Genomic DNA, 26,165 nt, shown 5'->3' with positions numbered 1-26,165 from the left:
ATGACCAGGGGCAGCAAATGGTTTTAATCCATGTTTCACATTTTCCTGGCTCACCAGTGGCACAGGAAGAGCTAGAGCAATCTGCAGAAAAAGCTACTTTTGCCACAAACTCAGAAATCAAGGTGACAAGCTAAGGTTTTGCAAGCAATTCTGAAGTGGTAGCACTTGCTGCCATTGCACTTTTGCTTTCTCAAAAACACATCTTGTCATAGTTCCCTTCTGGAGAAGCTGAAAATAAAGCAGGAAGCTGCCAGTCCAGTTGTTCATATCATTCCACAACTGGTTCATCATCCACTCCAAAAAAAGAGACATTCCCAGGCAACTGGTTTGCCAGAGCCATATTTGAACAGGCCCTTGCTTGAAACACTGAGTAAGGAAAGCTAAAGCAAAAAAAAAAAAAAAAGAGCAGCAACCCTCCCATACAATAGTAGGACAGGTCATTACTTTTTACTTAGTTGGAAACATTTAGTTCCCACGCTACAGAGGCTCACCCAGATGAGATTTATTCAATCACACTAGTAACAGAGGTCCTTGCATGGATTAAATTATGGCAAAGCATTTGATTTACATTACATCAGTGGATAAGTAAACTACACTGATAGGAAGCAATCATTCAGCAAGCAACTCACTCATGGACTTAACACCAGTTTTCACAGTGATGTTGCTGGGTTTTGTTACCTACGAGCATGGGGAAATCATCTGGAATCTGGTGTTAAGATGTGCTAATGATTAAAGACAAGAAGCAGAGCAGGAGAGAGTAGTTGCAGCAGGTCTGCTTCACAGTACGACGTGGCCGAGAGCTCCCCGTATTAAAATACTTTCCATTTTAGACCACTAGCTTTCTACTGTCACACGTGCAAGACTCACCTAAAATGAATTCCATTTTGGTGACATTTTTTATTACAGTTCCACCCTTTCCTTCTCATGCCACAAGAATGACTGATGCCAGAACAGTCTAAGCTGAACCTCACACCAATCACAACAAGCACGTTGAATCAGCCTTGTAGCTAAGGGAAGCAAGGAGACCATTACCATGAAAGTAGCAGATACTTCAACAAGGCACCCTGCCTCCACCAGATGCACCAGGAATCCTCAGAAAAACAGGGCTTTCAGTTGGTAAGAATGAACACCACCAGTTTATCCTCACAAAACAAGGGTCCTCTTTCCATTTCCTTTCAGCCCCAGCACTTACCTGCATGGGCACACACAACCACTCGTGTTAACCAAGATGCTAACCCTGCTATAGATGCTGAACTTTCCAACTTGTGTATCATGCTCCTCCCTGTTCCCTCAGAATAACCACAGCCAAAAGAGCAGCAAAAGCTGGTCACTTAAATTGAGGAAAACTAAGGGGAAAAAAAGTAGAGACAGAGGTCTCGTCTCTCGTCAGTGGCTACAGGCAATAGCCCCCAAGCCCCAGCATGACGATGGCTTGGTTTCCTACAGGATTGCATCCCTCTGGCTCCAGCACATCAAAGCAGGTCTTCCAGATGAAGGCTTTCATCACATGGAAGTAACCATGCTCTGCTGTTGTTTAGTTAGCCCCTAGCACATCACACAGCCCCACGGTCATGGTGCAGGCCTTCCTCTTGCCCCAGCTGTCCCACACTGCCCTGGTTGCAGCCCATGTCCCCTCCCTGTACATCCCGGTGGCCTGAGCCACTGCACAGCCCTCTGACTGCCTCTCTGCACTGCACACAGGGACCTCATTGGATTTAGGACCACCACCCCAGGCCAGGAGAAGCCTGTCTCCAGTCGTGTTGCAACACTACAAGCCATTTCTAGACCTCCATATCCCTCCCTTTTTCCACCTAAGACCCAGCAAGAGCAGAACCACCACGTTCCACCTATGCATCCCAAACCAGATGAGTTCTTGCATTAAGAAACCCTGACAGCCCCCTCCATCAATCTGTGCAGCCCCTTTCTGAACCCACAGAAACATACAGCACTCATATCATGCATGGATGCAGAGCCCAGAGCTGAATTCGCCATGTGAGACACAAAATGCCTTGTTCAGGTGCATGTCTACCATCTGCTCTTGCCACTGCTTCTTCCAGGTTTGTAGTGGAAGAGACAGCAGTCGCACCCACACTCCCTCACCATGAAGTTTCCAGGCTTCCATCACACCCTGCCTTGCTGCCTTCCCCCAGCTGAAGAGCCCGGGGCTTTTGCTTTAGGAACAACTAAACAGGCACCCCAGGCCTCTGAGCAGCCTTGCTGCCTTTCTCTGAACCTTTGCTGGTCTGCTACATTTTTCTGAGATGAGAGGACCAGGGCCACACATAGCATCAAATAGCTGCATGCACCATGGATTTGTTTATGGAGCATAACAATGCTCTCCAGGTCATTCTCTTTTCCTCCTACTTCCCAACAGCCGATTTGCTTTTTTGACCAGTGTTGAGCTCCAAGCTGACATCTTCTAAAATCTAACCCCATTTTAAGCTCTTCCTCAGACTAGATTTTAATTGGAAGAGACCAGACCTGTAGAATGAAGCACAGTAAAAATTCAGTACACAGGGTATTTTTCATTTGCCACTATCAGCTGATTTTACAGGTACTCCAAATAATTCAGTGAATTCAAAATGTCACCTCTCTGCCTCCTGCCCAAGCTGCCTTGACTGTCTTTGTTAGAACCCCACAGTTCAGGCAGCCTTTCCCCCCACTGCACCCAAGGCCCACACTTACATATCTCCCCACATTCCCATCCTTCTGAAGGCTGCTTTGAATGAAGACAGGGCAACTTGAAACCTGCCTTAGGAACTAGGAACATGAAGAGAAGGCAGTCTTCCTCTCTGACAACAAAGCTGAACACAAACCCTGAGAAAAAAGTCTGTCCAGGCCAGGCTGGGAGAGAGGAAGGAACTACACAAGCATGTCAAACAGGCAGAGGATGGACAAAGCAGGGAACCAGAAAGTACATCCTAGGCATAGAAGGCAGAGAGGGAGGCCAAGGAACCCAAGAGAAGTAGCCAGCTAAAGATGCACTATCATAGTCATCTACTCATCCCAGTTAGAGAAGGACAATGAAACAAGACAGACAGGAAAGGGAGCTCCACAACTCTCCAAGTCTTCCAGGCAGCCCCACAGGAACAGGCCTGGCTGGCTCTTCCCCCTACACCACAACCTCAAACTGGTCTAGGAACAACTGCTCCCCCTGCACCATACTCTGAGGAGACCCGGCTTTCCAGGTCCCTTCCGCTGATCCAGCCAGTCACTATCCTCTCTTAAACAGTGAGGGGGTGTGCTGACAGGTGGAGCTGCAAGCCAACGTCACCACCTCTTCTTCCTCACTTTTCCGGCAACAAGCAATCTCTCAACCCCGCATATCCTTCTGGGCCAGCTCCACATCTGACAGTTTCAGAATTAGCAGAGAGCGCTCCAGCTCACATAGCTTTGGTGCTCAGGCTCTGTCAAGACAAAAGTTGGGTCCCCCAGTTCAAGCACAAAGCCAAAACACGCAAGCCCAAGTTGGAAAAAAGAACAGAGGCAGAATAGTAGTAGGAAGGGCGAACGTTTTACCTGGAAAAGTCTTATGCAGATACCTTCAACCAAGCTGCAATGCCATGGAAGCACAGCCATGGAGTGAGATGCTAGGTTCCGGGGAACTACACCTCCAAAAGCACAGGGATGCAGGGTCTAAGGAAGAGCGATAACAGAGCCAAAACCCATAGCTGCCAGCTGGGCTTGGTAACCCAGCAGAGTGTTTTCTGCCAGGTCCAAGCCCTGTAACGGATCCCTTGTTTCACTCATGCCCTGCAGGCCTCTCTAAGCGCACACTGAAGGTTTCCTGGCTGATCCTAAAGTGTCACAGCACAAGGCCAGATCGTACCACAAAACACAGAGAGCAATCTTAGATAATGTGATAATCCTAGGTAACGCGAGGTGCACGTGCACAGAGGACAAATATACCAGCTTTCTCAACTGCTACATGGCATCCTTGACAGAAAAAAAAAATCTTCTTCAGGTGTGAAAAGCACAGGAGAGAGAGAGAGTAAGCCTACCTACAGTCTGCCCACTTGACCTTCTTAGAGCTTGAAAGGCAAGTGGGAGAGAAATGCTTTTTTGTCTTGCTATTAAATCTTAAAATAATAATGTGTAGGAGAATCCTACCCTCCTGCCCTGTGCACTGAGCTAAGGGGGGATGGGAGGAAGGGAGAGGGGGTGGGGTTGGAGTCAAGTTGAATTTCCTGCTGAACAGGCTCCCAGCTGACCAGAGATCCCAGGAGACAGAGCAGGTCTGCCTAGAATTTCTTTTCTAACTCCAGGGTTTCTGCCATTGTATGCACAGCCTAGTTACAGTTCACTGAATTAACACAAAAAAATGAATTTATTTCCATAATGAAAAAGCCTCCACATGGCTCCAGAGCGATACAAGAAAGGGCACAGCAGCTTGGGAAGATTTTTAAAAAAAAAGAAAAAAAAAAAATCACTTTTTGCCTCATGGAATTGCAGTTTCAAGCCCCCAAATGAAAAGCTATTTTTAGCTGATCATCTGGAAAGTGCGAAGGAGCACAAAGCATTCAGGTCAGCATCACTGTCTGCTGAAAGCCAGCACGCAGCCTCAAGAGAGGGTTAAACATAGGCAGGCACCGCACATCTGCATCATCAGCACTGCACAGGGACCAGCAGCATAGGTCTATTTATAAACCAGACATGTACAGCTGTAGCCTGCAATGAAAGACTAGGATTGCAGGCTGTCAGCCTTCAACAACATGCTGTCTAATTTAATTAGAGAGATTGCTACGCTTACACGCACACACACATGCACACATGGCCTTTTCCCAGGAGAGTTACGAACAATGAGCTCAGTGTTTTGAGAACAATACATTTCACAAAGGTTTCTGTGCAGAGGGCAAGCATCTCCAGCAAATGTGTCTTCACACAACCTTCCCGCTCCCTCACTCTGTGACCAAATGTGACTGATGGGCTATGGCTGCTACCGCTCACCACTGCTCAGGTAACCACTATCGCTCAGGTGGTTACTGGGTTGTTTGTAGCCCTGGACATGAAAACAAAGTTACTGTAACAGTATTAATCTGCATAGGGAGAAGAAATTAATTTATTTTGTAAACAAGGTATTTGGGTGTCACACGCATCTTCTGCACCAGGACAGATTGCTGCGCCATCAGTTTCCATTTAGAGAGGTGAAACCCCGTTTCAGATACACAGCTCTGCCTGCCACTAAGCAGCTAGGGGGAGCCATTTCCTCGTTGTGGGACTGGAAAACAAACGCCTCTGCCAGCTCCTCCCTGTTCCCCCTCACGCTCCATACTCCCTGGTGAGCTGGACTCTCCAGCCCAGGAGTCCTTCAGCCAGGGCAGGGACCTAGCAACAGCAAAGGACAGGAGGAGACAGCTGGCTGCAATCAGGCTGCCGGGGATAAAGCACTGTTGAGGCACAACAAGCAACTTGCTTACAAAATATATGGGTACAAATGGCAGCTGCTGGTGGGGGCTCCAGCTGCACAGCACGGCCCAGCAGCCCTCAGGTAGCCTGAAGCTAGTTTCCCACAGAAGGAGCACTAAGCACATACATGCCTCTCTGCCTCCTCCAACCCCAAACAGAAACCACTTCTGAAAGCCCCTGCAGGAGGAACACAAATTCTCCTGGGCTTGTTCCGACAGCCACTGCAAATACAGTCCCCAGTGTCTTTGCTCGCAACCTAACATGACACTCATTCAAAATAGAACAACAAACCTGTTCTGGAGGAGATGATGCTTCTGGAGTCCAAGTCGAGCTTCCTTACTAGAGTACCAGGGTCAATCTCCATCCCCGAGAAGACATTAGAAGATGGGAAGTCCCAGTCCTTATCCAAAAGAAACATTAAGCAGGAGTCAGTACAAACACCATCAGGCAACGTTCATTTAAAAAAAAATAATAATTAAACCCAGCACCAGCCAGATGGGAGCAGGATGCACACTCCAGCGGCAGCCTGCAGGTGCCTCTCCTGAGCAGGCACGGTTAGGTAAGTCACCCCACTGGCCTGGCTCCCCCAGGCTCTTCCACCCAGAAGGAATTTTCACAAAGTCACATTTTGGACTGTTCTATTCCTAACAGACTTCTGCCTCAACCCAACCTTGCCTCACTCGAGTGAATTCAGGTATTACTCCTAGGAGAACTGTGAATGGCATTCTTAGGAAAAGCCAGATTTATTACAGGTACATAACAATACAGATAAGCAACAGATGAGCACATTGGGGGCTAAATCCTAAATTGGTGGATGTTAAGCAGATTCAGTGACTACTAGCAACTTACTAAATCTTCAGCATCTATTTCCTTTAAGCATGCAATACCCTAAGTTCTAAGCTTTGCAGTAGCTTCTCTGGTTGGCTTAGAAGAACTTATGTTGGCCAGCAATATCTCCCAGGACCAACACATAACTTCATACTGGTAAAAACCCAGCATATATGGCACAGCCTATTCCCCCCTCCTCACAAGGAAGGGCAGGCATATAAAAACAATTTACTGCTGTTCTGTGTCCTTGCTGTGAGGGGGCTGGGGGAGACACCCAGCTTTAACCTGAACTGCCTATTAATAAGACAGCTGGTGAAACCAGTTATGGTCTAAATCTCCTAAACGATTGCATGTAAACCGATAGCTCATTTCCACCTGTCCTCACCTGAAATAGAAAAGAACTGCTGCCAAACGAGCCAGTTACTGCTCCCGACACTTGCTGACAACGATCCCCACTACTGCATCCGAGTTACCCCACTGAGATGCAGTGCAGGCACCCTCTCCCCCCAGCAGCGGTAGCAGCGCTGGTGCCTGTCACCGCCACCTCCCTAAGCAGGCTCTCCTCTCTGTGTCCTAAAGGCCTGGGGATGCTGTGGCACCTGTCGTAGCGTGGCTGCCATAGCTGTGGTGGCAGCCATAGCTGCCACTACGCGGTAGTTCCATCATGGTGGCCGCCGGTTTGGAGCAGCAATAGCCACCACCAGAGAGGCACGCTGGGACTCCCAGGGTGCACCGGCAGGCCCCCACACTGGAGTGCCGAAGGTCCAGGCTCCCTCGTTTGACCTCCCTGCCGGCCCTGACGAGCCGTGCCCTTGCGGGAACACTCCCGCTGGCGATACGCGGCCTGAGACAAGCAGCAGCGGCCCAGGAAGGGGCACTACAGCCAGCTCAGGGCCGCGAGAACCGGAACGAGGGCGAACGGGCCTTTCCTCAGCAGGACGGGGAGGCAGGCCGGCCGGCCTTCAGGACGCCGTGTCACCCCACCTCCCGCCCCTCTCGGACCCTGTCGGCTTGGCCGTGCCCAGGACCGAGGGGTGTCCTCCGGCCCCGCCACGGCCCTGCGTCCGCGACGCCCACCTCCTGGGACTCCGCGGCGTCCCAAGCGCTGGGCAGACCGGGCAGGGCTGGGACCGCCCAGGGACCGAGCACCGACCCTCGCAGCCGGAGGGGATGAAGGGTTGGGGGGGGGGGGGGGGGGTGTCACCACCTCGGCGGCCGCCGCCGGCCCCGCCCCGCCCACGCCGTGCGTCGCGTCCCCCCGCCCGCCCCGTGACCGCCGCCGCCCGCCCCACGTGACGCCGCCCCGCTCCCCGCCCGCCCCGTGACCGCCACCGCCCGCGCGCGGGAGGCGGAGCCCCGCCCGCCCCACGTGACGCTGCCCCTCTCCCCGCCCGCCCCGTGACCGCCGCCGCCCGCGCGCGGGAGGCGGAGCCCCGCCCGCCCCACGTGACGCCGCCCCGCTCCCCGCCCGCCTCCGCTACCTTGCCGGCCGCCACCATCCAGCCGCCTGCGCCGGAGCCGAGGCCGGGGCCGGGGTCGGGGTCGGGGTCGGGGTCGGGGTCGGGGCCCGGGCCGGGGCCGGGCCCTGGCTGGAGGAGCGGCGGCGCATCCCGGGCGGGCCAGGGCCAGGGCCAGGGCCGGGGCCGGGGGGTGGCGCGGTGGAGCCGCGGCCGCTTGGCCTTCCCAACCATGGCGGGCGGCGCGGCGGAAGGGGGCGGGCCGGCCCGTGCCGCGCCTCTCCCGCCCCGGGGCCGGCCCTGCCGGCTGGCACCGACGGCTGCCGGGAGGGCGGTGTCAGCGGGGAGCGCCGCCCCCGGCGGGGTCGGGGCTCCCGTGGACGCCGCCAGTCCTCCCCCCCGCGACGGGCAGAGCCCGGGAGGCAGCTCCGCGGCTGTTCGCTCTGAAGCGTAATGATGGCGTCGTGAGCGGCAGCGTTCTGCCGCCCGCCGCTTTGATGGGCAGCCTGGGGCTTAACGGCCTTCAGGCGGGCAGGGGGACGGGCAGCCTGCTGAAGGTGGCCCCTGGAAAGAGCCCGAGGGTGGTCTTTAGGTGTGCTGAGGTTAAACCCAGAGACTGCAACACAGTTAAAAGCCTGGCCTAAGCCCCTGGAAGAGCTGGGGCATCTCAGTAGCACTAGCCAGAGACCAGGATGCCACGGTAGGACAGAAAACTGAAGTCAAACTCCCTGCCAGAAATTATTTCCGTAGTCACAACAGCAGAAAATACCTGACTAGCCCCCGTGGAGCCCGAGCATGTGTTTGATGGTGCAGTTGTGGACCTGGGTGGAGACCCCCAACAAACAGCCTCAGCCCTAGCTGTACCTTTCCACACACACAAGGGGGTGAAATGCAAAGCCGCTTCTCCTCCCCCAGGTGAATGAAAAGCTCCAGCCTTGAGAACCACAGTGGTTTTGCTCTTAAAAAGCTCCGATGGGTGCTCTGTGGTTAATGCGTCTTTGTTTTCCACCTGGCCTTTCTCTGCCCTCCCCATCCCTTTCTGAGCTGTGTTTCCCAGGGCCTGATGGTGGGGAGCATCGCCTCCCCCCTGCCTTGCTTCAGAGTTACCCTGCGGAGCGTTTTTCCACTGCTCTTTTGAAAACTTAAAAAATAATAAAATACAAAAAATACAATGACAAATGTTGCGTTCACTGGTAACTGGTTGCTTAAAGCACGGCACGCTTCTTGCCGCATACTTCTCTATGCTGACTGAAGTTCCTTTTTCCTTTTCCCCAGGTCCCTTGTTCAGCCCTGGCTTGCAGAGAGATGAGCGAGGACGTGTCAGAGGATGAGAAGAGCGGGGCCGGGGGAAGCCAAGCTGCTCCCAGCAGGAAGGCCAGCATCGATGAGTCCATCACCTGGGCAGCAGCTGCTTCCAGCCGGCCAAGGGGTTGATGAGCGTGGATCGGCGTGGGCAGCACAGGAATGCGAGGCAAGCCGTGCCACGCAAGTGCGTGGCTGGTGACCCCTCTCGTGGGTATCAAGCACATGGGGAAATGCAGGGAGAGGTCCATGGAAAGGTGATGCTGCTTGGAAAGATGCCACATCCTGTTCAGGCACATGCTCACAATCAAGCGTACCCCTGTACAAATACTAGAAGGTTGAAAATAAAAAATATCTCTGAGGATGGAGATCCCACAGCCTCCCCAAATCCCCACTCCCATTGTGCCATTCGTTCAGCCAGAGTATGGCAGTGGCTGGGGCACACCAGAGGAGATTTAATGTTCATCAGGGATAGAAAATAACACCAGGAAAACTTACATTACCCTGCTGTAGGCTGGGTGATCATCATTTAGGAGCAAAACACCGAAATGACATCTCTGACCGCCAAAATCAATGACCCGGGGGAGGAACTGCTCCGAGTGCCCAGCTGGATGCCCTGCTTCCCACCCCGGCTGCTCAAGAGCATCCTGCAAAAACCACAACTGTCCCACAGTCACTGGCAGGGGCAACACAATCCACTCTAGTAAAAATAAAAAAGGGAACTAATAAAAATAAAGATGGTTAAAAGAAAATAGAAAAGGAATGTTTAACAGCTTGAAATGTGTACAGTCGGGTTGGGGAGCATACATGCTACGACTAAGCATGTATGTGTCCCCAAAAGATGCCCACCCCCTTCGCTTGCAGCAGGCTTAAACAGCAGCAAGGAGAAACAAAATGTAGAAACAAAAAGACATCCTCTAAAAAAAGGACATTGTTCCCAAACTGGGAAGTATCAAAGATTAAAACCTCATGCAAGTGAAGCCCACACTGAAGGAGCATGGGTTTTGCTGGCTGCAGGGCAAGGTGAGCAGCAGAGATTGGACACCAGCATCCTAATGCTGCCAGCTCCAGCCCTGGTTTGCTTCTGCTTGGACATCTTGTCCCGTGTGCAGTTGTGAAAGCACGGACACAGCATAAAAGTAACTACTCATTGGCTAATACAGGTATTAAATAGCCAGGCTAGCACTAATATGCTGGAAGTGGACACACGTGTCAAGTGTCCCCTGGGAATTGCTAGGGACAGTGCTTTGCTGTGGATGTCCACTCAAAGCCAAAGCTGCAAGAGGGCATGAGGAACAGCTCGGGAGGAACTATGAGTACACCAGCAAGCTTCAGCTGTGGGCTACAAGGACCCATGGTATACTCGCTCTGCTCCTGCTGCTCCAGCTCAGGAGGCTCCCAGCTCCCCCACCCCCTTCCCTTGACCTTTTGTCAGTGGGAGCAGAGCAGTTTGACAAACCCAGCGAAGTATCTGAAGAGAAAAGAGCAGCCCAATGAGGGCTTTATGCAATACAAAAGGAAAAATTACAACAGTTCATCTTACTCGAGCACACTTCCTTCCCCCAGATCTGCAACCGGCAATGCTGGCAGGAAGCCCCCACCAAGTTTTCCCAGCTTCATCCACCCTGGCCCACCTGTTCCAGGGTTGGGGGCTGCACTGCAGTGTCCAGCTGCAGCCACCCAGGCTTTCCGAGCAAGCTGGGTTGGGCACCCCAGCTCCCAGCAGGCTCATCCTCGGGCTCCATCCCCACCGTATCCCGCTCCAGCCAGGCAATAGCTGCTCCAATGCTCCCATCCCACTGCAAGCATTGTTATGATGCTTTCTCACTACACCCGGTGCCTGGCTGCAATGAAACCAGGCCAGAGCTCTGTTGTCTTCTTTTATAAAAACACTAACCCATGGAGCATTCGTCAGGGCTCAAATCTGCTGCTAGCACTGCGATTCTCTTTGCTTGCTGCAAAAATAAACCCAGCTCCGTAACTGTAAGACAGCAGCAAGTGAATTGCATCAGTGTCTTATAATGCATCATGATCACTCAAAGTTAGCTTGCTGGAAGGGGAACCTACAAAGCAATTAACAAAAGCTTCACGTTAACTATCTTTAAGAAAAATCTACAAGCCTGTATGTTTTCTAAATGACTTTTTTTTTTTTTTTTTTTACTTTAGTGCCCCAAAGAGCATAAGAGATAGTTGCCAGGAGCCGGTTCCTCTCTGCTCATGGAAATACTGTTACTGCAGACTGCATAACAAAATTTGAAGGCTGCTTAAAAAAACCACACAGCCCTGACCTATGCCACAGTGAGAACAGCGCTGGCATCCTCTGCCAAACGAGGAGGCCCTGCTACCCCAGCAGTGAGCCCCGACACAAAAATTTCAGACCCCAACCCAGAGTCTGAGGAGACCCAGCTCCCCATCTTCTCCTCAGCCAGGGAATACCGATGGCTCCCAAAGGAACCAGTTTCCTCCACTACCAGCTTTATTTGCCTACTGGGGGACTGGGCTGGCCCCCAGCAGTGCTGTGAAAGGTTAAAAGTGGGGCAAAAAGGGCACGTTTTGGCTAGGGTCCCTTTCCTGTGTGCAGCAGGAGGGCTAGAGACCCCCCAGTGTAGCCCAGGGAGGAGATCACTCCAGCCCTGCAGGGCAGGATGCTTTGGCAGGGCTTTGGCCGGCGTGAATGGGGCTGGTTGGGTTTGGGGGGGGAACACGCCCTCCCACAGCCACTGCTCCGACTTCCTCCTTTCTGCCCCAGCCAACTGTAAGACAGAAATAGGAAGGAAGGATTGGGGTGCGTTGCAAGGCTCCCGATGCCTGGCTGCTTTTCCCAGCCAAGCTTGAGAAGCTGAGACCATCCTCATCGCAGCCTGAGCACGGGACAGAGGAGAGGGCTTAATGCAAGGTGAGTGCAGCATCTCCATTTTTTTTTGCTTCTGTTTCTCTTTCTGGGGGGGAGGCAGCTGGGCAACAAGGCAGTTTCGTAGCTCTGGTGTTTCCAGTGAATTTGTTTTATAATTTCTCATCTAACCTCTGGCCGCTTGAGTCCTTAGATGGGCTTCAGGGAGCTTGGCACAGTGTCCCTGCAGCATGTGGCATGGCGCGGCGATCAGTCTACACAGCCTTTGCAAAGACGGTTTATCTGGTCTGTAATGTTTTTTGCTTTTGGAGGTAGGATTAAGCCTGGAACTGCAGGTGGTTATTGCGGGGGAGGGTGTCAGACCCCCAACAACTCCTTCCTCGCCACCCCATTGGCCTGGAAAGCAGAGCAGAGAGGGGTGCAGCGTACTCCCCCTGCACCCTCACACATGGCGCTGGGGAGAGCGGTGCTGGCTGCTCTCAACCGGCAGCACCGGGCAATCACCGGGGATGGGGGCTGCACCGGCTCCTTGCCTGGTACCCCCCCACTTCCCCGTGGGATCCCGTACAAGCGCCCACCGTCAACTGCAGGGTGTGATGGCTCAGACTGGTAGAGGGAACCGGCGCGGCAGCATGGCGTGAGAGCGGTGGGGACGGCTGCCGGTGGGGTGCTCATCGCGGTGCCACCGCCAGCACGCCGGTGCAGGGACCTTCCTGGGGGTCCCTGTGCCCCTGTGGGCCTGGGAGAAGAGCTGGGAGAGAGGGTGAGACCCTCGCTCTTCTCCACCATCTCTCTGTGTGCTGTACACACTAAATACTCTGCTGAAAATCACAGAAAATGCCTGGTGGCGGCAGTAAAGGCAGCAGAGGCTGCGGGCAAGCTAACCTGGGGGAGAGCAAAATCCCGTGGCTCTCGGATGCAGACAAAATGTGGGGCATACCCCAGGTGTCAGGGAAGGCAGCCTGGCATCTGTTTTCAATGCTTTTTCCAATGCCACTTTTTCCAATTTCCCAGCTCCCAGCCTCCCAGGCAGGTGAAAGGTGAAGGCATGAACACTTGCAGAGGCATTGCACTGTGCAGCCGGCGTGGATGCCAGTACGCAGCTTCTGCAAGGTGTGGGAAGGCCTTAAACGGTGCATTTCGCTGGCGTGGCTGTGACATCCTGATTCACACGGTGGTTTTGCACTTTTTGTCTGTCCTCATCCCAGTGCTGTTTCAGTCGCAAGCGATCTCAGCATGCTGGAGAGCGTAGTGCAGGGTGACTTGTTTTCTCAGAGAAAGACATACTCAAGTTACCGCAGGGCTGGTGGTGATGGGCGATCCCTCCTTTGCTCCCACAAAGCATGAGCTCTCCCAGCTCCAGGGGACGGGCTGTGCCCTCGGGCAGGTCCCTGGGTCCCTGCTCAGCCCTGGGGACTCTGTCCTGTGTCTCTGCAAACCCACAGCCGTCACAGCGTCCCTGCTGGGATCAGCCAAGGGGTGATGCCCACTGGAGATGAGACATAAGAAATGGTTTCTCTGCTCTTAAAAATCCGAGGCTACCCAGGGCACGACAGCCGGTGGGGCAGCCCCTTCTACCCAGGCAGGATCCAGGGAGATCCAACAGCACAAACCCCTGCCGTCCCAGGGCAGGGTGAGGGTCCCACGGGCACCCAGGGACCCTCAGCTCTCAGAGCCAAGGGATGCCACGGGCCAGGGGCTTAGTGCACGTGGGAGAGTGCTCATCCCACATACCTGTCCTCTGCGGGCACTGGAGGCTGCTGGAAGGAAATACATATAAATTATACATAGTTCCTATAATAGGACATAGGAGTATATTCTTTTCTCTCTGTGTATGTGTATAAAAATACTTTTCTCTATTTTTATTTTTTTTTCTGTAATTTATATATATATAAAACAAATATATATATATATATAAAATACATATACACAGACACTGACTGTGATACTTTGCACAGAGGGGGTCTTAGCCAGCAGGCAGCCCTGGATACGGCTGCCTGCCTTGATGGGAACTATCCGCATCCCACAACCAAGTGATGGAAGAAATGGCCACAAGTCAAGTGACATCCACTCTCCTGTCCTTGCTGTATCCCGCTCCTCTCGTTTGCCACCCATGCATGGGGTCTGGGGCCACCCAGAGCAGGGGGGAAAGGAGCAGCACTGCTGGGTGTGATACCCGGCATCTCTGTCATAGCATGATGGTGACGCAGCACCGGGGATGCTTGGGAGCGTGGAGAAAGTGCCCAGGGGCACCAAGGCAGGACCACTGACACTAGTGGCACCTCACCATTGCAGGCGGATGGTGCAAACCCCACAGGAGTCCTCCTGGGATACTGGGCACAAGAGCGCGTCCTCCCATTTTTCAAGAAAACAGATGTTTGGCAAAGCACTAAAGGGGAGTTGTGGCTAACAGACTGCAAGACCTGTCTCTGCTGTTGAACTCTTGTCTTATTTATAGCAACAAGATCGCCGCTAGCATCAACACTTCCCCTTCAGCCCTATCTATAAATCCTAACTTCTTCCTCCATGCTGCACAGCAGCTTGCTCCATCCCACTAACAACCCCCAGCATGCCCAGTGCCCTGAAAGGCTGGTGTGCTCCAGCTTTGCTCCCTGCCCTCATGCAGGACAGCACCCAGCCCTTTCCTTGTGCACCTTCCCTGAGGCCACCGTCACATTTTCTGGCTCACAGACCCTTCATGAGCATCTTGCCCTGCCTGAGCCATGCCAAATATATAACATACAGCAGGCAAGAGATGCTCCACAGGTGGAATACCCTGGTGGCTTCTGCAAAGGGCTCCTGATGAAGCAGGGCTCTGGTCCGGAGCCGCCCAAGGCATGTGATGAGAAGATCAGAGCTCAGGGCCAAGAAGGACCCTGGTCCCAGGGTGCAGCCTTCTCCCTCTGATGCCACCATGCAGCCCTGGCCAGGAAGCAGAGCCTGACGGCAACTTGACCTGCCCCTAACCAGGATGCTCGGTCTCAGCACCTTGCTCCCCAGCCCATGATGAAGGGGTTGTAAAGCTCTGCAGTTCCGCTCCTTCACACCAGGGCAGGAGGATGGACTATGTGCATCCCCCTGCTTGCACTAATTGATGAAAAAGAGGGGAAAAAATCCCAGCATCCCAGGCAGAGCACACTCAGGAGAGGAGCACCCAGGACTGGCAGTAGCAGTGCAAAGTCTGGGACTGAGCCAAAGGCATTGTCAAGGGGGTTGGAGAAAATGCTACTGAGGCCTTTGTCTGGGCCCTGCTAATGCAGAGAGTCAGACCAAAAAACTGCTTTCCCCTCCCCTGAACACTGTAAGGCGGCAGACAAAAGCAGAAGCTCCATTTGTTCTCTTTGAAAGTCACCCTACGTCACGTATACACTCAACCACCCACATACCAGTGAATAACTTCCCTCCACAGCAGAAGAAAAGAAGTGGTGAGCTTTCTGCTGCTGCTTTCCCCTAGTATCAGGGTGTGCTTTACGTTCTCATGACAAGGGAGAGAAACAACTTTGGGGGTTAGAAAGGCATCCAAATCCAGCCCACAAAATGAATCCTACATTACAAAACTCCACAGCAGTCAGAGCAGGGTGTATGTTGAGGTTCCTGCTTTATTTCTGGGGTTTGGGAACTTTTTTTAATCCGGTTTTAAGTGGAAACTTGCTCTATTTTATGAGATGAGCCTATAAGCAGGAACCTCTAACCTCCAGCAAGGATGAGGAGCTTGCAGAGCCTCGGTCCACCCCATTGCCGCCCCACACCTTGGCATGGCAGCAGGAGTCAAACTCATTGGAAACATTGGGCAGGTGGGATGGCAGGAGGTCATCCAGCGTGCAGGTTTGGTCCCCACAGCCTGTGTGAGAACTTCTAGCTTGTAAAAGAGCTGGAGCCTAAACAGGCATATTTAGGTTGTCAATCAGCTAAGTGTTACAGGAAACAAGGCGGGGAGCCGCTTTTCCCTCCTGCCAGCAGTGGCAGCTCTTGCTGGGCAAAAACCTATTTCCCTGGCCCTGTTTTTGGGAGGGGTTGCAGAAATATGAGCTCACACTATTTTCAGCATCCCCAGGGCACTACCAATTAACTAGACATGTGCAGCAAAGCAGATGCAAGCAGCGATCAATACCAAATGAAGAGTGTGAAAACAGCTAAGAGTACAGCAAATGTGATCATGAAGGACCCAGCTGTGACTTGGAGTGCGATTTTGGTCTTGGAGGACCTCTCAGGTTGGGCTGGCACAGGTCACTGGGTGTATCCCGGTCACAGAGTGTCATAGCCCAAATGAGTGAGCATAATCTTTTCCCAGCAAGGTGCACTCAGGAGGGTCCAACAAGGATCTGGTATCCACCCTGCCTTGATAAGAGCTTTTACTGTTAAGACATTTTTCTTTTTTCTTTTTTTTTTTACTTTAAGAGTTTTTACCTGTTGTCTGCAAGCTCAAACAGTGCTTGCAGAGTTTGGAGGTGACAAAAATGTGTTGGGCCAGCTGAGCACAGCAAGTGCGTATCATGCAGGCAGGGGTGTTGCAGATGTGACGATAAACGATGCCCTTAAAAACCTACCAAGGTGGACTGTGGTGGTGGAGAGGGACTTGCAGAGGACACCTTTGTGAAGAAGGGCTCTGTCCACCCACCATAGGATGGTCTTGGGCCAGTCACGGCAGAGTGAGCTCCTGTGCCAGTTCACCATCAGGGTATCACCAGTGAGCACAGAGGTACCTCTTGTTGCCTGTGCAGTCATGTGGTGCCGGGGAGGCTGGCTCCAGGGCAGGCTGGGGTTCCCAAGGTTGCAAACCCTCACATCCAGATGACCCCTGCTATAAGCAATGGTGGCAACCAGCCTTAGCGGTCCTGCCACATCTCCAAGTCCATACTACAGCTGGACACCAAACCTCACTGCAGAAATGTCACTGAAATGACACCCACTGATGCACCTAGACCTTCTTTCTGCCCTTGGGAGGAGACCAGACCTTCTTTCAAGGCTGACCAGTGTCATCCTTTGCTTGCCTAGTATCTTACAGAGGCTGCCGAGATAAGAAAGGACATCCTGACATCTTAGAAGGGGATCTGAGCAGCCCTACATACTAACCTGGCCTCAGTGCCTTTTGAAGGTTTCCCTTGTTTTCATGTTTCCATTTCACTCTGAGCTGTTAATTCAGGAGGTTCACGGAAGGGGGTGATGGCCCTCTGTGCCAAGTTGGCGGGAGCCAGGGAGTGGTTGTTTTCTTGCTTAGAGCAGCATCAGAACTATTTCAAAACCAATGACCTGTTTTTCAGATGCTGTGTCTAATATTGCTAAAAAGGGTATTTTGTTTGTTGTTCCTTCGTGCTTTCTTATTCCTTTTTCTTCTTTTAACAAATTCCTCTTTTCTCACTTCCCCGTGTGCGTCCATGTTGCAAGGCTGCTACTCTGTTGGGTTTTTCTCCAGAGCTGTGCTGGGGAGGAAGGCTTTATGAGAAAAGATGGCGTTAATGAACATGATCTCACTGATACCACAGGAAGAACACTGAAAAATTGCTTCCCGAGAGCAATTTAGCCAACTTTATGGATAGCATAAATTTCTGGCATCAGCAGATGTGCTTTGGGGCAAGAAGCGAGTAGTGCGAGCAGCTAGAACAAGCACTGTGAGAACATACTTGTGAAGAACAGGGTCTCTATCATGCTCCAAAACGCTGGTGTAACTGAGGATAGCAAGTGCTTGTGGGGTTTGGATGATGTGCTGGGAGTCCTTCCCTGCATGCTGAGAAGAAATGTGCAGCCACCTCCCCAGCCCCTGGGTCAGAGCCCACAGCCACGGCATCACATCCTGGCCCCCCCCGTCCCATGCGGGTCTGACTCCAGCACCTTGTCCTTCTTCCTCACCCCACACATTGTGCAAGAGCCAGCCTGATGGTTGCCACACCGGCAGGCTGGACCTCACCACGCAGTGCGAGCCAGCCTCTCTGCTTCCCTCAGAGATGGAACTGCAGCTCTCCTAGGATGTCAGTCACCCACGTCGTGATGTTGGAAACCCTCACTTGTTGGAAATCCCCAGCAGGAAAACTTATATTAATTCACTACATGAAATATTTCATTTCCTTGATGAATCAGTTAAATGTAAAGCAAGTAGTAAGAGACTTTCTTTTCCATGTATCTATCACACCATGCTAGTTAATTAATAGAAATAATCCTTTTGTTAATTTTTATTCCAATTTCCATCCAAATATAGCTTGACACAGAAGCTGAAACACCTCACATCTAGCAAAAACTAAATGCAGTGCTTGAGATTTTCCACTGTTACATAGGTATAATCATATAGGTAGAAGAGTCTGAATAGATACTACATCAAGCTTTGCAGCAGTTCAGCTGCATGCGTAGCGATATGGTGCAAGTTCCTGCTCTGCTGACTTCCACATTGAGTCAAAAAACTATGTTTGTTGGAAACCAATGTATTTTTGTAAGACCACGCAAGGACCCGTCCTGAGTCAGCTCGCTCACCCAGGGTGGATGCCCCGGCCCTGGCTGCCCGACTCCTGGGGCTGCAGCAGGGTCACGCTCTCAGGCTCTGCCCACAGTGGGACAGCTGTGGGAAGGACATGTCCTCCTGGGGCCACCGTCCTCTGCAGCCACTTTCTGTAGGGTTCAAGGGCTCCCTTCCCTGTGACTGCCATGCACCAGGCAGTCACAGGGATGCTTTTTGTCTTGCAGAAAATGTCCCGTGACTGCTGCCTCTGGCTGCTGGCAGTGACCTGGGTGCTGCTGCTGGTGACGACAGGTGAGCCCGACCTGCCTTTCCTCACTGCCTTCCTCCCGGCACATTATGCGGGCAGTGAAACATGGGGAGGGAACCCACATGCTGGCCAACAGCGGTGGGAACATGGCATTGAGATGCGTGCAAGGGCCAGATCCTGCATTTCCTGGGATCTGGACTTAACTCGAGCCAGCCCAGCTAAGGGACAGCAAGGCAGTTGAGGACCCTGCCAGGGCCTCCAGCATGGGTTTTATAGGCAGGGTGGGCTCAGGACAGCATGGGTGCCTGGTGCTGGGTGTCAGAGCACCCTGTGGCTGCCGCTGCTGCAGACTGGCCTCCCCCCAGTGCCCCCCACATCAACTCTGTCTTCTCTCTGTTTCAGCATTTGCCGTGGAGTGCCCCAAGATCAAGGTGGGGACGTGCAAGGACTGCATCCAGTCCGGTCCCGGCTGCGCCTGGTGCAAGAAGCCGGTAGGTCCACAGAGCCTCTTGTGCAGTCAGCTCACAGGCAGTGGGATGGTCATCTTGCCCGCCCGGCTCTGCCTGTGGTGGAGGGGGGGAGACTGCATCATGGGAGTGTTTCATGTCCTACATGGTGGATGGGGCCAGGAGGGATCTGACAGACAGGACCCTTCAACCTTCCTTTCTCCATCAATACCGTGGAGAACTGGTTTGGAAGCTGGGTTGTCTTGTAACAAGCCCATTCACTTCCTGCTCCTCTGATTTTTTTTCCCCACTAATGTTGCAACATGAAGAGTTTCACCAAAGCTGGTGAGCCAGACTCCATCCGCTGTGACACCATGGAGCAGCTGCAGCAGAGGGGATGCCTGCGCGATGAGATTGAGTTTCCAGTCAACAGCATTACAATAACACAGAACAGTCCCTTAAGCAGCGACACACAGCTGACTCCCCAGGAGGTGCACCTGAAACTGAGGATAGGTATGGTCTGCCTGGCATCCCCAACACCCTTCTGCTCACCCCCAGGCTCACCTGGGATGCAGTGGCATGTCGCAGCCCGCATTTCCTCCCCTTTTCTTCCAAAAGAGTGGAGGATCCCAGTGGGGCATGGGCAGTGGGGTGAGATGTGAGCCACAGCACAGCAGCTGATCCCAGCATCCCCATTGACAGGCCAGCCTGCTGTATTTGATGTGAAGTTTCGCCGTGCCATGGGGTACCCCATTGATCTCTACTATCTCATGGACCTCTCTTACTCCATGCTGGATGACCTGGAGAAGGTGAAGAAGCTGGGAGGGGAGCTGCTCAGGGCGCTGGAGAGTACCACCCCTTCTCGCCGCATAGGTGAGCCTGTCTCTGGCATGAGACCCCGGCATAGCTGTTTGCTGCTGGGAAGAGCCACAGGGCTGGAGTGGGATGCAGGCAGCGAGCAGCGTGACCCGTCCTTTGCCAGGCTGGAGAGTGTGCCAGCACAAGGGACGTGGACATGTACACAGGGGCCAGCAGATTGTCCACGCCGTGTGCTGCAGCAATGCCTGCTGGTCCCTGCTGCTCGTGCCCCTGACGCTGCAGTCTTGGATGCCCTAGGGTTTGGCTCCTTTGTGGACAAGACAGTGCTGCCCTTTGTGAACACACACCCTGAGAAGCTGCAGAACCCCTGCCCCAACAAGGACAAGAAATGCCAGCCGCCCTTCGCCTTCAAGCACATCCTCTCGCTGACTGACAATGCCAAGAAGTTTGAGAGCGAAGTGGGGAAGCAGTTAATCTCAGGGAACCTGGATGCCCCCGAGGGGGGGCTGGATGCCATGATGCAGGCAGCGGTGTGCGGGGTGAGTCCCTGCATCCGCCTCGCTCACGGACTGTCCCTCAGGAGGTGGCTCTGCCCCTCTTCGGGTGGGCTCTGGAAGCCCATTGTATATAAGTCCTGATTCAGCAGCAGGGCAGGTTACTCTGGGGAGGGAGTGTACAAGAGAGCACCTTACCCCAGAGCCTCCTGACTCTGATCTCCTGTAACCCACCTCCCCCAAGCCCCCTGCCCCACACTGTGGCGGACACGAGACTTTGGCAAGGGCTGTACCATGCCTGCTGGCACTGTCCTGCCAGCCCCGCTCAGGGACAGGTCTCTGTGCCACTTGCAGGACTTGATAGGCTGGCGCAATGTGACCCGCTTGCTGGTGTATGCTACTGATGACGGCTTCCACTTCGCTGGTGACGGCAAGCTTGGGGCCATCCTGACGCCCAACGATGGCCAGTGCCACTTGGAGGACAATATGTACAAAAAGAGCAACAAGTTTGTAAGTACCCAGGGGCTGCTCAGCAGCTCTGCACCCTCAGCCTCGCTCCTCCAGGCAGAAAAAAAAGTCACATAAAAAGCCTATTGCTGAGACCACAGGGTCACCATAATCACCATAATTTTGGCCATGAAACCCAAACTGTCCACCCTTCTGCTGGTGGGGGAGATGGCACTCAATGCAGCATCCTTCTCCCCACCTAGGACTACCCGTCTGTCGGCCAGCTGGTCCAGAAACTTGCCGAAAACAACATTCAGCCCATTTTTGCTGTCACCAGTAAGATGGTGGATGTTTACAAGGTAAGGGGACTTCAGATGGTCCAGGTGCCTCCTGTCCCTCCCCAGGAGGACAGAAACAGCTGTGTGTGTCCTCCTGCCGCTGCCCCCTGCTCCACCATCACATGGCGGGGGGGACCGCTCACCTCTTTGCTCTCCGTTGGCAGAAACTCAGTGAGATGATCCCAAAGTCGGCAGTGGGAGAGCTGAATGAGGACTCCAGCAACATCATTGAACTCATCCAGGTGGCCTACAATGTAAGTGCTGGAGGAGGCTGTGTTTCACCTGTCTGGCAGGGCTCGGAGCAGGCAAAGGTTTCCATCGTGTCCTCACTGTCAGAGAGCAGCTGGGACCAGGGCTTTGAGTACAGGACATGTTGAAGCCCTCTGCCCACAGCAAGCAAGAGGTTCCCACCCCTCCAATGCTTCTGCCTTTCCAGAACCACCCCAGGCAGCTGAGTCCCCAGCCTGGGGTGCTCCCTGCCCCTATCCCCTGGGCTGGAGGGAAGCCCTGACCTGCAATCCCACACCCCCTTGCTCTGGTCTCCTCTTGGACTGATGGCACTTTCTCCACCATTTTCCCACAGAACCTCTCCTCACGGATCATCCTGGACCACTCCACCCTGCCAGACGTCCTGGATGTCAAATACGACTCCATATGCAGTAAGGACAAGGTCATCTTGGATGAAGCGAGAGGGGAGTGCGACAATGTCAAGATCAATGATGAGGTATATTCCCCCGTACCGGGAACACCCCGCAGTTTGCAAGGTTAATGATGCCCATCCTGTTTGACAGCAGGAACCCAGCCTGTTGTTTCAGGCTTTCTGTTTACATGAATTTAATGCCAAGAGAGTCCAATATGCTGCGGGATGGGGGGATCCTCCATTGTGCTGGATGTGCATGTGCTCAGCGTGGGGTTGATACCACCATCCGATTGCTGAAGCTGCCTGATGGCCTCTGGCCCTTCCCTTTCTCACTCTGCACTTTCTAGGTCACCTTCAAAGTGAAGGTCACGGCCAAGGAATGCATCAAAAGCCAGTCCTTCACCATCCGGCCGCTGGGTTTCACAGACACCCTCACCGTCCACCTCGATAGCAACTGCAACTGCAACTGCAGCGAGCAACCTGACCCAACTGCCTGCAGTGGGAAAGGCATCATTGTCTGTGGGATCTGCAGGTATGTGCTGTCCTCTCAAAACAGTATTTATTTCAAATGCTGCCAGAGCTGGGGAGCTGCTGGGAGAGGGTCATGAGGCTGAGCCAAGGGCTTGGCTCTGCAGCTTTGCACCAGTTTTCTTATTCAGAGAGGTGGACTATGTTCACGGAGGCAGGAGACACAATGAGCTCTCTCTTCTGTTGGTGGAGCCTCTGCTGCTTTCCTAAGGGCATCTACCCACCCACCCACCCACCTGTCCATCCAGCTATCCACCCATCCATCCAACTATCCAACCATCCACCAACCCACCTATTGAGCAGACACTGATTTCTGTAGAAATCTCTCAAAATCCCACTTCTGGGCTGCAGTTCATGCAGGTCTTTAAATGTAGTTTTTGCTTCATGATGCCTCAGTGACAGGGAGAGGAAGAGGCTGGGTTTCCTCAGGAAATATTCAGATCTCCTTGGCAAGGGTTTGGAAATTATAAGTATAACAATAATTTCCAGGCAACCATTTGGTGTTGTAAATACCACTGGGGGAAGAACAGCGTTTCTGAGTTTTCCTCCGAGTCAGCCACCCCACTCCAGCATGGAGTTAGCACCAATATGCCGTGGCTGGTCTTCGGTGAGGCAGTCCCAGATTTGCTCTGCTTTGGCTGACGTCTGGGCCCCGCACATGCCCCATGGCATTTCTTGCGGCCGCTGACCTGGGCTTGCTCCTCTCCTTTGACGGCAGCTGCAATTCAGGCTACACGGGGAAGAACTGCGAATGCGAAACCAAAGGCAAGACCAGCAAGGAGCTGGAGGGCAGCTGCCGGAAGGACAATAGCTCGGTCATCTGCTCGGGGCTGGGGGACTGCGTGTGTGGGCAGTGCATCTGCCACACCAGCGATGTGCCTGACAAGCAGATCTACGGCACCTTCTGCGAGTGCGACAACATGAACTGCGAGTTTCACAACGGCTCTCCCTGTGGTGGCAAAGGTGATGCATCTGCATGACGGGTTCTCCACCGGGCCACCGTTTAGAAAATTAAATCCCATGGGAGATGCTGCCTTTCCCTGCCAAAGCCCAAGCGGGTGGGTTTGGGGGTCCTGGCTCCCACCGCACCAACCTGCAGGACCTCCTCAACCATCCCACGGAGGATGGCATGCAGAGTGCAGGGTGGGTGATGCTCTCCAAGCACGGGCAGAGGGACGGTGACCTCGCTCTCTGTAGGATCCTGGTCTGAAAAGTCTTCCCCCTGCAGACCGTGGCAAATGCGACTGCGGGGAGTGCAAGTGCATACCCGGGTACCAGGGCAGCGCCTGCCAGTGCAGGAAGTCAACGGACGGCTGCTTGAACATCCGCGGCAATGAGTGCAGCCACCGCGGGACCTGCCACTGCAACCGCTGCCAGTGCCGGGACGGGTACCAGCCCCCCTTCTGCCAGGATTGCCCCGGCTGCCCCTCGCCCTGTGGCAGATACATGTGAGTGACATGCGCGGAGACAGCATGGGGGCGGCGGGGGATCCCCCCACCTCCCAGACAGGGGCAGGCAAGCCCTGCCTGTGCTTGGGCAGAGCCCAGCCACAGCCAAAGCCAGGTGAGAGGGCCTCTGCCCCTGCAGGGGTGAGCTGTGGCTGCCTGTTTTGCAGCTCCTGCGTGGAGTGCCAGGCGTTCCTGAGTGGCCCCTTCGAGAAGAACTGCTCCCAGGCCTGTCCTAACATCCAGGTGACCAAGGAGTTGACGGGGGTCAGCAGACAGTGCAGGGAGAAGGACTCCCAAAACTGCTGGATCTCCTTCCACATGGTCCAGGAGGACGGTGAGGAGATTTACACCGTCACTGTCAATCCTGAAAAAGGTACCCCAGCCCTGCTCCTTCTGACCCTCTGCAGGCAGGCTGCCTGCTCTGCCGCAGTGGCCTCACTGCCTTGCCAGGGGCTGCAGCTGGATGCCATCTGTCTGCCCTGCAGAGTGCCCAGAGCCTCCAAACATCGCACTGATCGTGGGCGGCACCGTGGCCGGCGTGGCCCTCATCGGCCTGGTGCTCCTGCTGATCTGGCGGCTCTTGACGGAGCTGTTTGACCGCCGGGAATATCGCCGGTTCGAGAAGGAGAAGTCCAAGGCCAAGTGGAACGACGTAAGAGAGCCTGTCCGCAGCGGTGGGGGTGTGCTGGGATGTTCACGTACATGTTTTGGGGACACCTGGAAGGGACATCCTCTCCAGAGGCAGCCATGGCAGACCTGAGCCCTCCCCACTGGCTGATTTCACAGCCCGGCTGGGTTTTGCAGGGGGCTAAAGCAGCCTGTGGGCTCTTCTGCCAATGCTGTCTGCACTGTCAACATTGGGAGGGGCGGGGTGGGTAATGCTTTGCTGAAAATCCAATACCGCACAACCACATGGGCCTCTCACCTCTCTCCCTCCAGGCTGATAACCCCCTCTTCAAGAGTGCCACCACCACAGTCGTGAACCCCAGGTTTAATGGGCAATGAAGCGGAGCAATGCCCGGCAGTGCTAGGATCCACTGTTAAATAAGGAAACGGCAAGCTAAGAAAATCTCAAACTAAGGCTCCCACCTTCTCTTCTTTATCCTGTTGGTTTGTCCCCTTCTTCCAGGAGGCCACCAGCACATCAGGCGCTGGCTCAGGGGCTGTACCACGCCTGTCTCCTGGCACAGCCCTTGACGGTTGGGCTAGTGGAGCTGGGAGAAGGGAACAGACACAGCTTTGCCGTCTGTTTTTGCAGAGCAGGTCTCACCAGTGGGCACACGCAATAGCTCCTGTACTGGTTACCAGCTGCCTCAGCTCTTGATGCTAACTTTGCCTTCTGGCAGGAGTCTCGGACACCAAGCCCCAAAACCAGCTGAGTGCCCAGAGTTCTTCCAGCTTTGATTTGGAGCTGGGATTTCAAAACTGCCATTTCCCTTCTACTCCAGCAGGATCTGCTCCCAGGCTGCTTCATGCCTTCTCCTGCTGCGCTGGTCTCTACCACTATGTTTGCACTGGTTTCTAAAGCACTCACTGCTGAGTTGGACATGGACGGTCCTCCAGGCTGGCGGTCTGCTTTGGAGGTTGCAGCGAGATGATGGGCCCTAAGGGCTAGTAAGCACCTGCACCTGGAGAGGAAGAGCAGTCAGGGAACATGCACTGAATCTTTTTTCCAAATCATCAGCTGCTTTCCGCTGTCACTCTCCTCTCAGACCTACCTCGGGCAAGGTTCTGCTTGGGCTCCTGCAAGCTTGGCTTACCTCTGCCAGGCCTTGAGCCCTCTGCATGTCTAGGAGGCAACAGAGCAACTGTGTTTGTACTATGAAACATCGGCACTGAGCACGTGAAACATTGCCTGCAGCTCACAGCTCTGCCACAGCTGCTTCTACCACCCCGACAGCTAGATCTCTTTCCTGCTCTGCAAGACTTGCTGAAGGCCTGGCATGCAAAAGCGGTACTGTGAGGATCTCCAGCTCAGCACTTTTCCAAACCATGCACAGCAGCTAATTTTTCTTAAGTTGTGGGTCATTCCTGTGAAATAGCGGTACAATTCCATATTTGCTTTAAATTTGGGAATAACTTGCATATAGCTGTATTATGTCACATGTTCATTTGCTCTCTGAAGAGATTTAATGTTAATAAAAGTTAATATATAAAGTAAATACATCTGTCCTGCTAAGAATCAGGTGCAAGGGCAGCAGCTGAAGTGTTCATTGGAGAAACTACAGCAAAATCCTGTCATTGTTGCCAGCATCTCCCATAGATACAGTGCCTGGGAAAGATGCTGGCCAGAGGAACGAACGAACTGTCTTCTACACTAATTTGCCATCTGTGTCCTGAAAGGTGCTCCCCTACAAGCCAAGAATGACTCACTAAATGATGCAAAGTAGTTCTTGTCCCTGCCCATCTGCTGGGAGCTCTATGTAAACCACCTTAAACAAAAGTGGCTGTACCGCATCAGATCAG

The 26,165-nt window shown here is 53.5% G+C and overlaps 2 protein-coding genes across 2 annotated transcripts in view; one reads left to right on the top strand and one right to left on the bottom strand.

Annotated features, from left to right (window-relative positions):
- Positions 1–8,134, bottom strand: part of SLX9 (SLX9 ribosome biogenesis factor) — a 57,114-nt gene extending 48,980 nt beyond the window's left edge. The window contains exons 1-2 of the mRNA XM_049803033.1: positions 7,716–8,134; positions 5,698–5,806 (exon numbers count right to left, since the gene is read on the bottom strand). Coding sequence (XP_049658990.1) covers positions 5,698–5,806; positions 7,716–7,925 — 319 coding nt within the window. The 5' untranslated portion in view covers positions 7,926–8,134. The remainder of the gene's footprint in view (positions 1–5,697; positions 5,807–7,715) is intronic.
- A 3,620-nt stretch (positions 8,135–11,754) lies between these two features.
- Positions 11,755–25,863, top strand: ITGB2 (integrin subunit beta 2). The gene is made up of 16 exons (XM_049806381.1): positions 11,755–11,889; positions 18,517–18,583; positions 18,942–19,030; positions 19,315–19,498; positions 19,688–19,858; positions 20,102–20,343; positions 20,653–20,808; positions 21,009–21,104; positions 21,248–21,337; positions 21,667–21,807; positions 22,071–22,255; positions 22,970–23,214; positions 23,480–23,699; positions 23,867–24,072; positions 24,185–24,351; positions 24,639–25,863. The coding sequence occupies exons 2-16, from the start codon at positions 18,520–18,522 to the stop codon at positions 24,702–24,704; spliced, it is 2,322 nt and encodes a 773-aa protein (XP_049662338.1). The 5' UTR covers positions 11,755–11,889; positions 18,517–18,519; the 3' UTR covers positions 24,705–25,863.
- The last annotated feature ends 302 nt before the right edge of the window (positions 25,864–26,165 follow it).

This window comes from Accipiter gentilis, chromosome 1 (genome assembly GCF_929443795.1).
Source record: "Accipiter gentilis chromosome 1, bAccGen1.1, whole genome shotgun sequence".
Classification (NCBI taxonomy): Eukaryota; Metazoa; Chordata; class Aves; order Accipitriformes; family Accipitridae; genus Astur; species Astur gentilis.
This window is presented reverse-complemented; position numbering and strand designations above follow the sequence as displayed.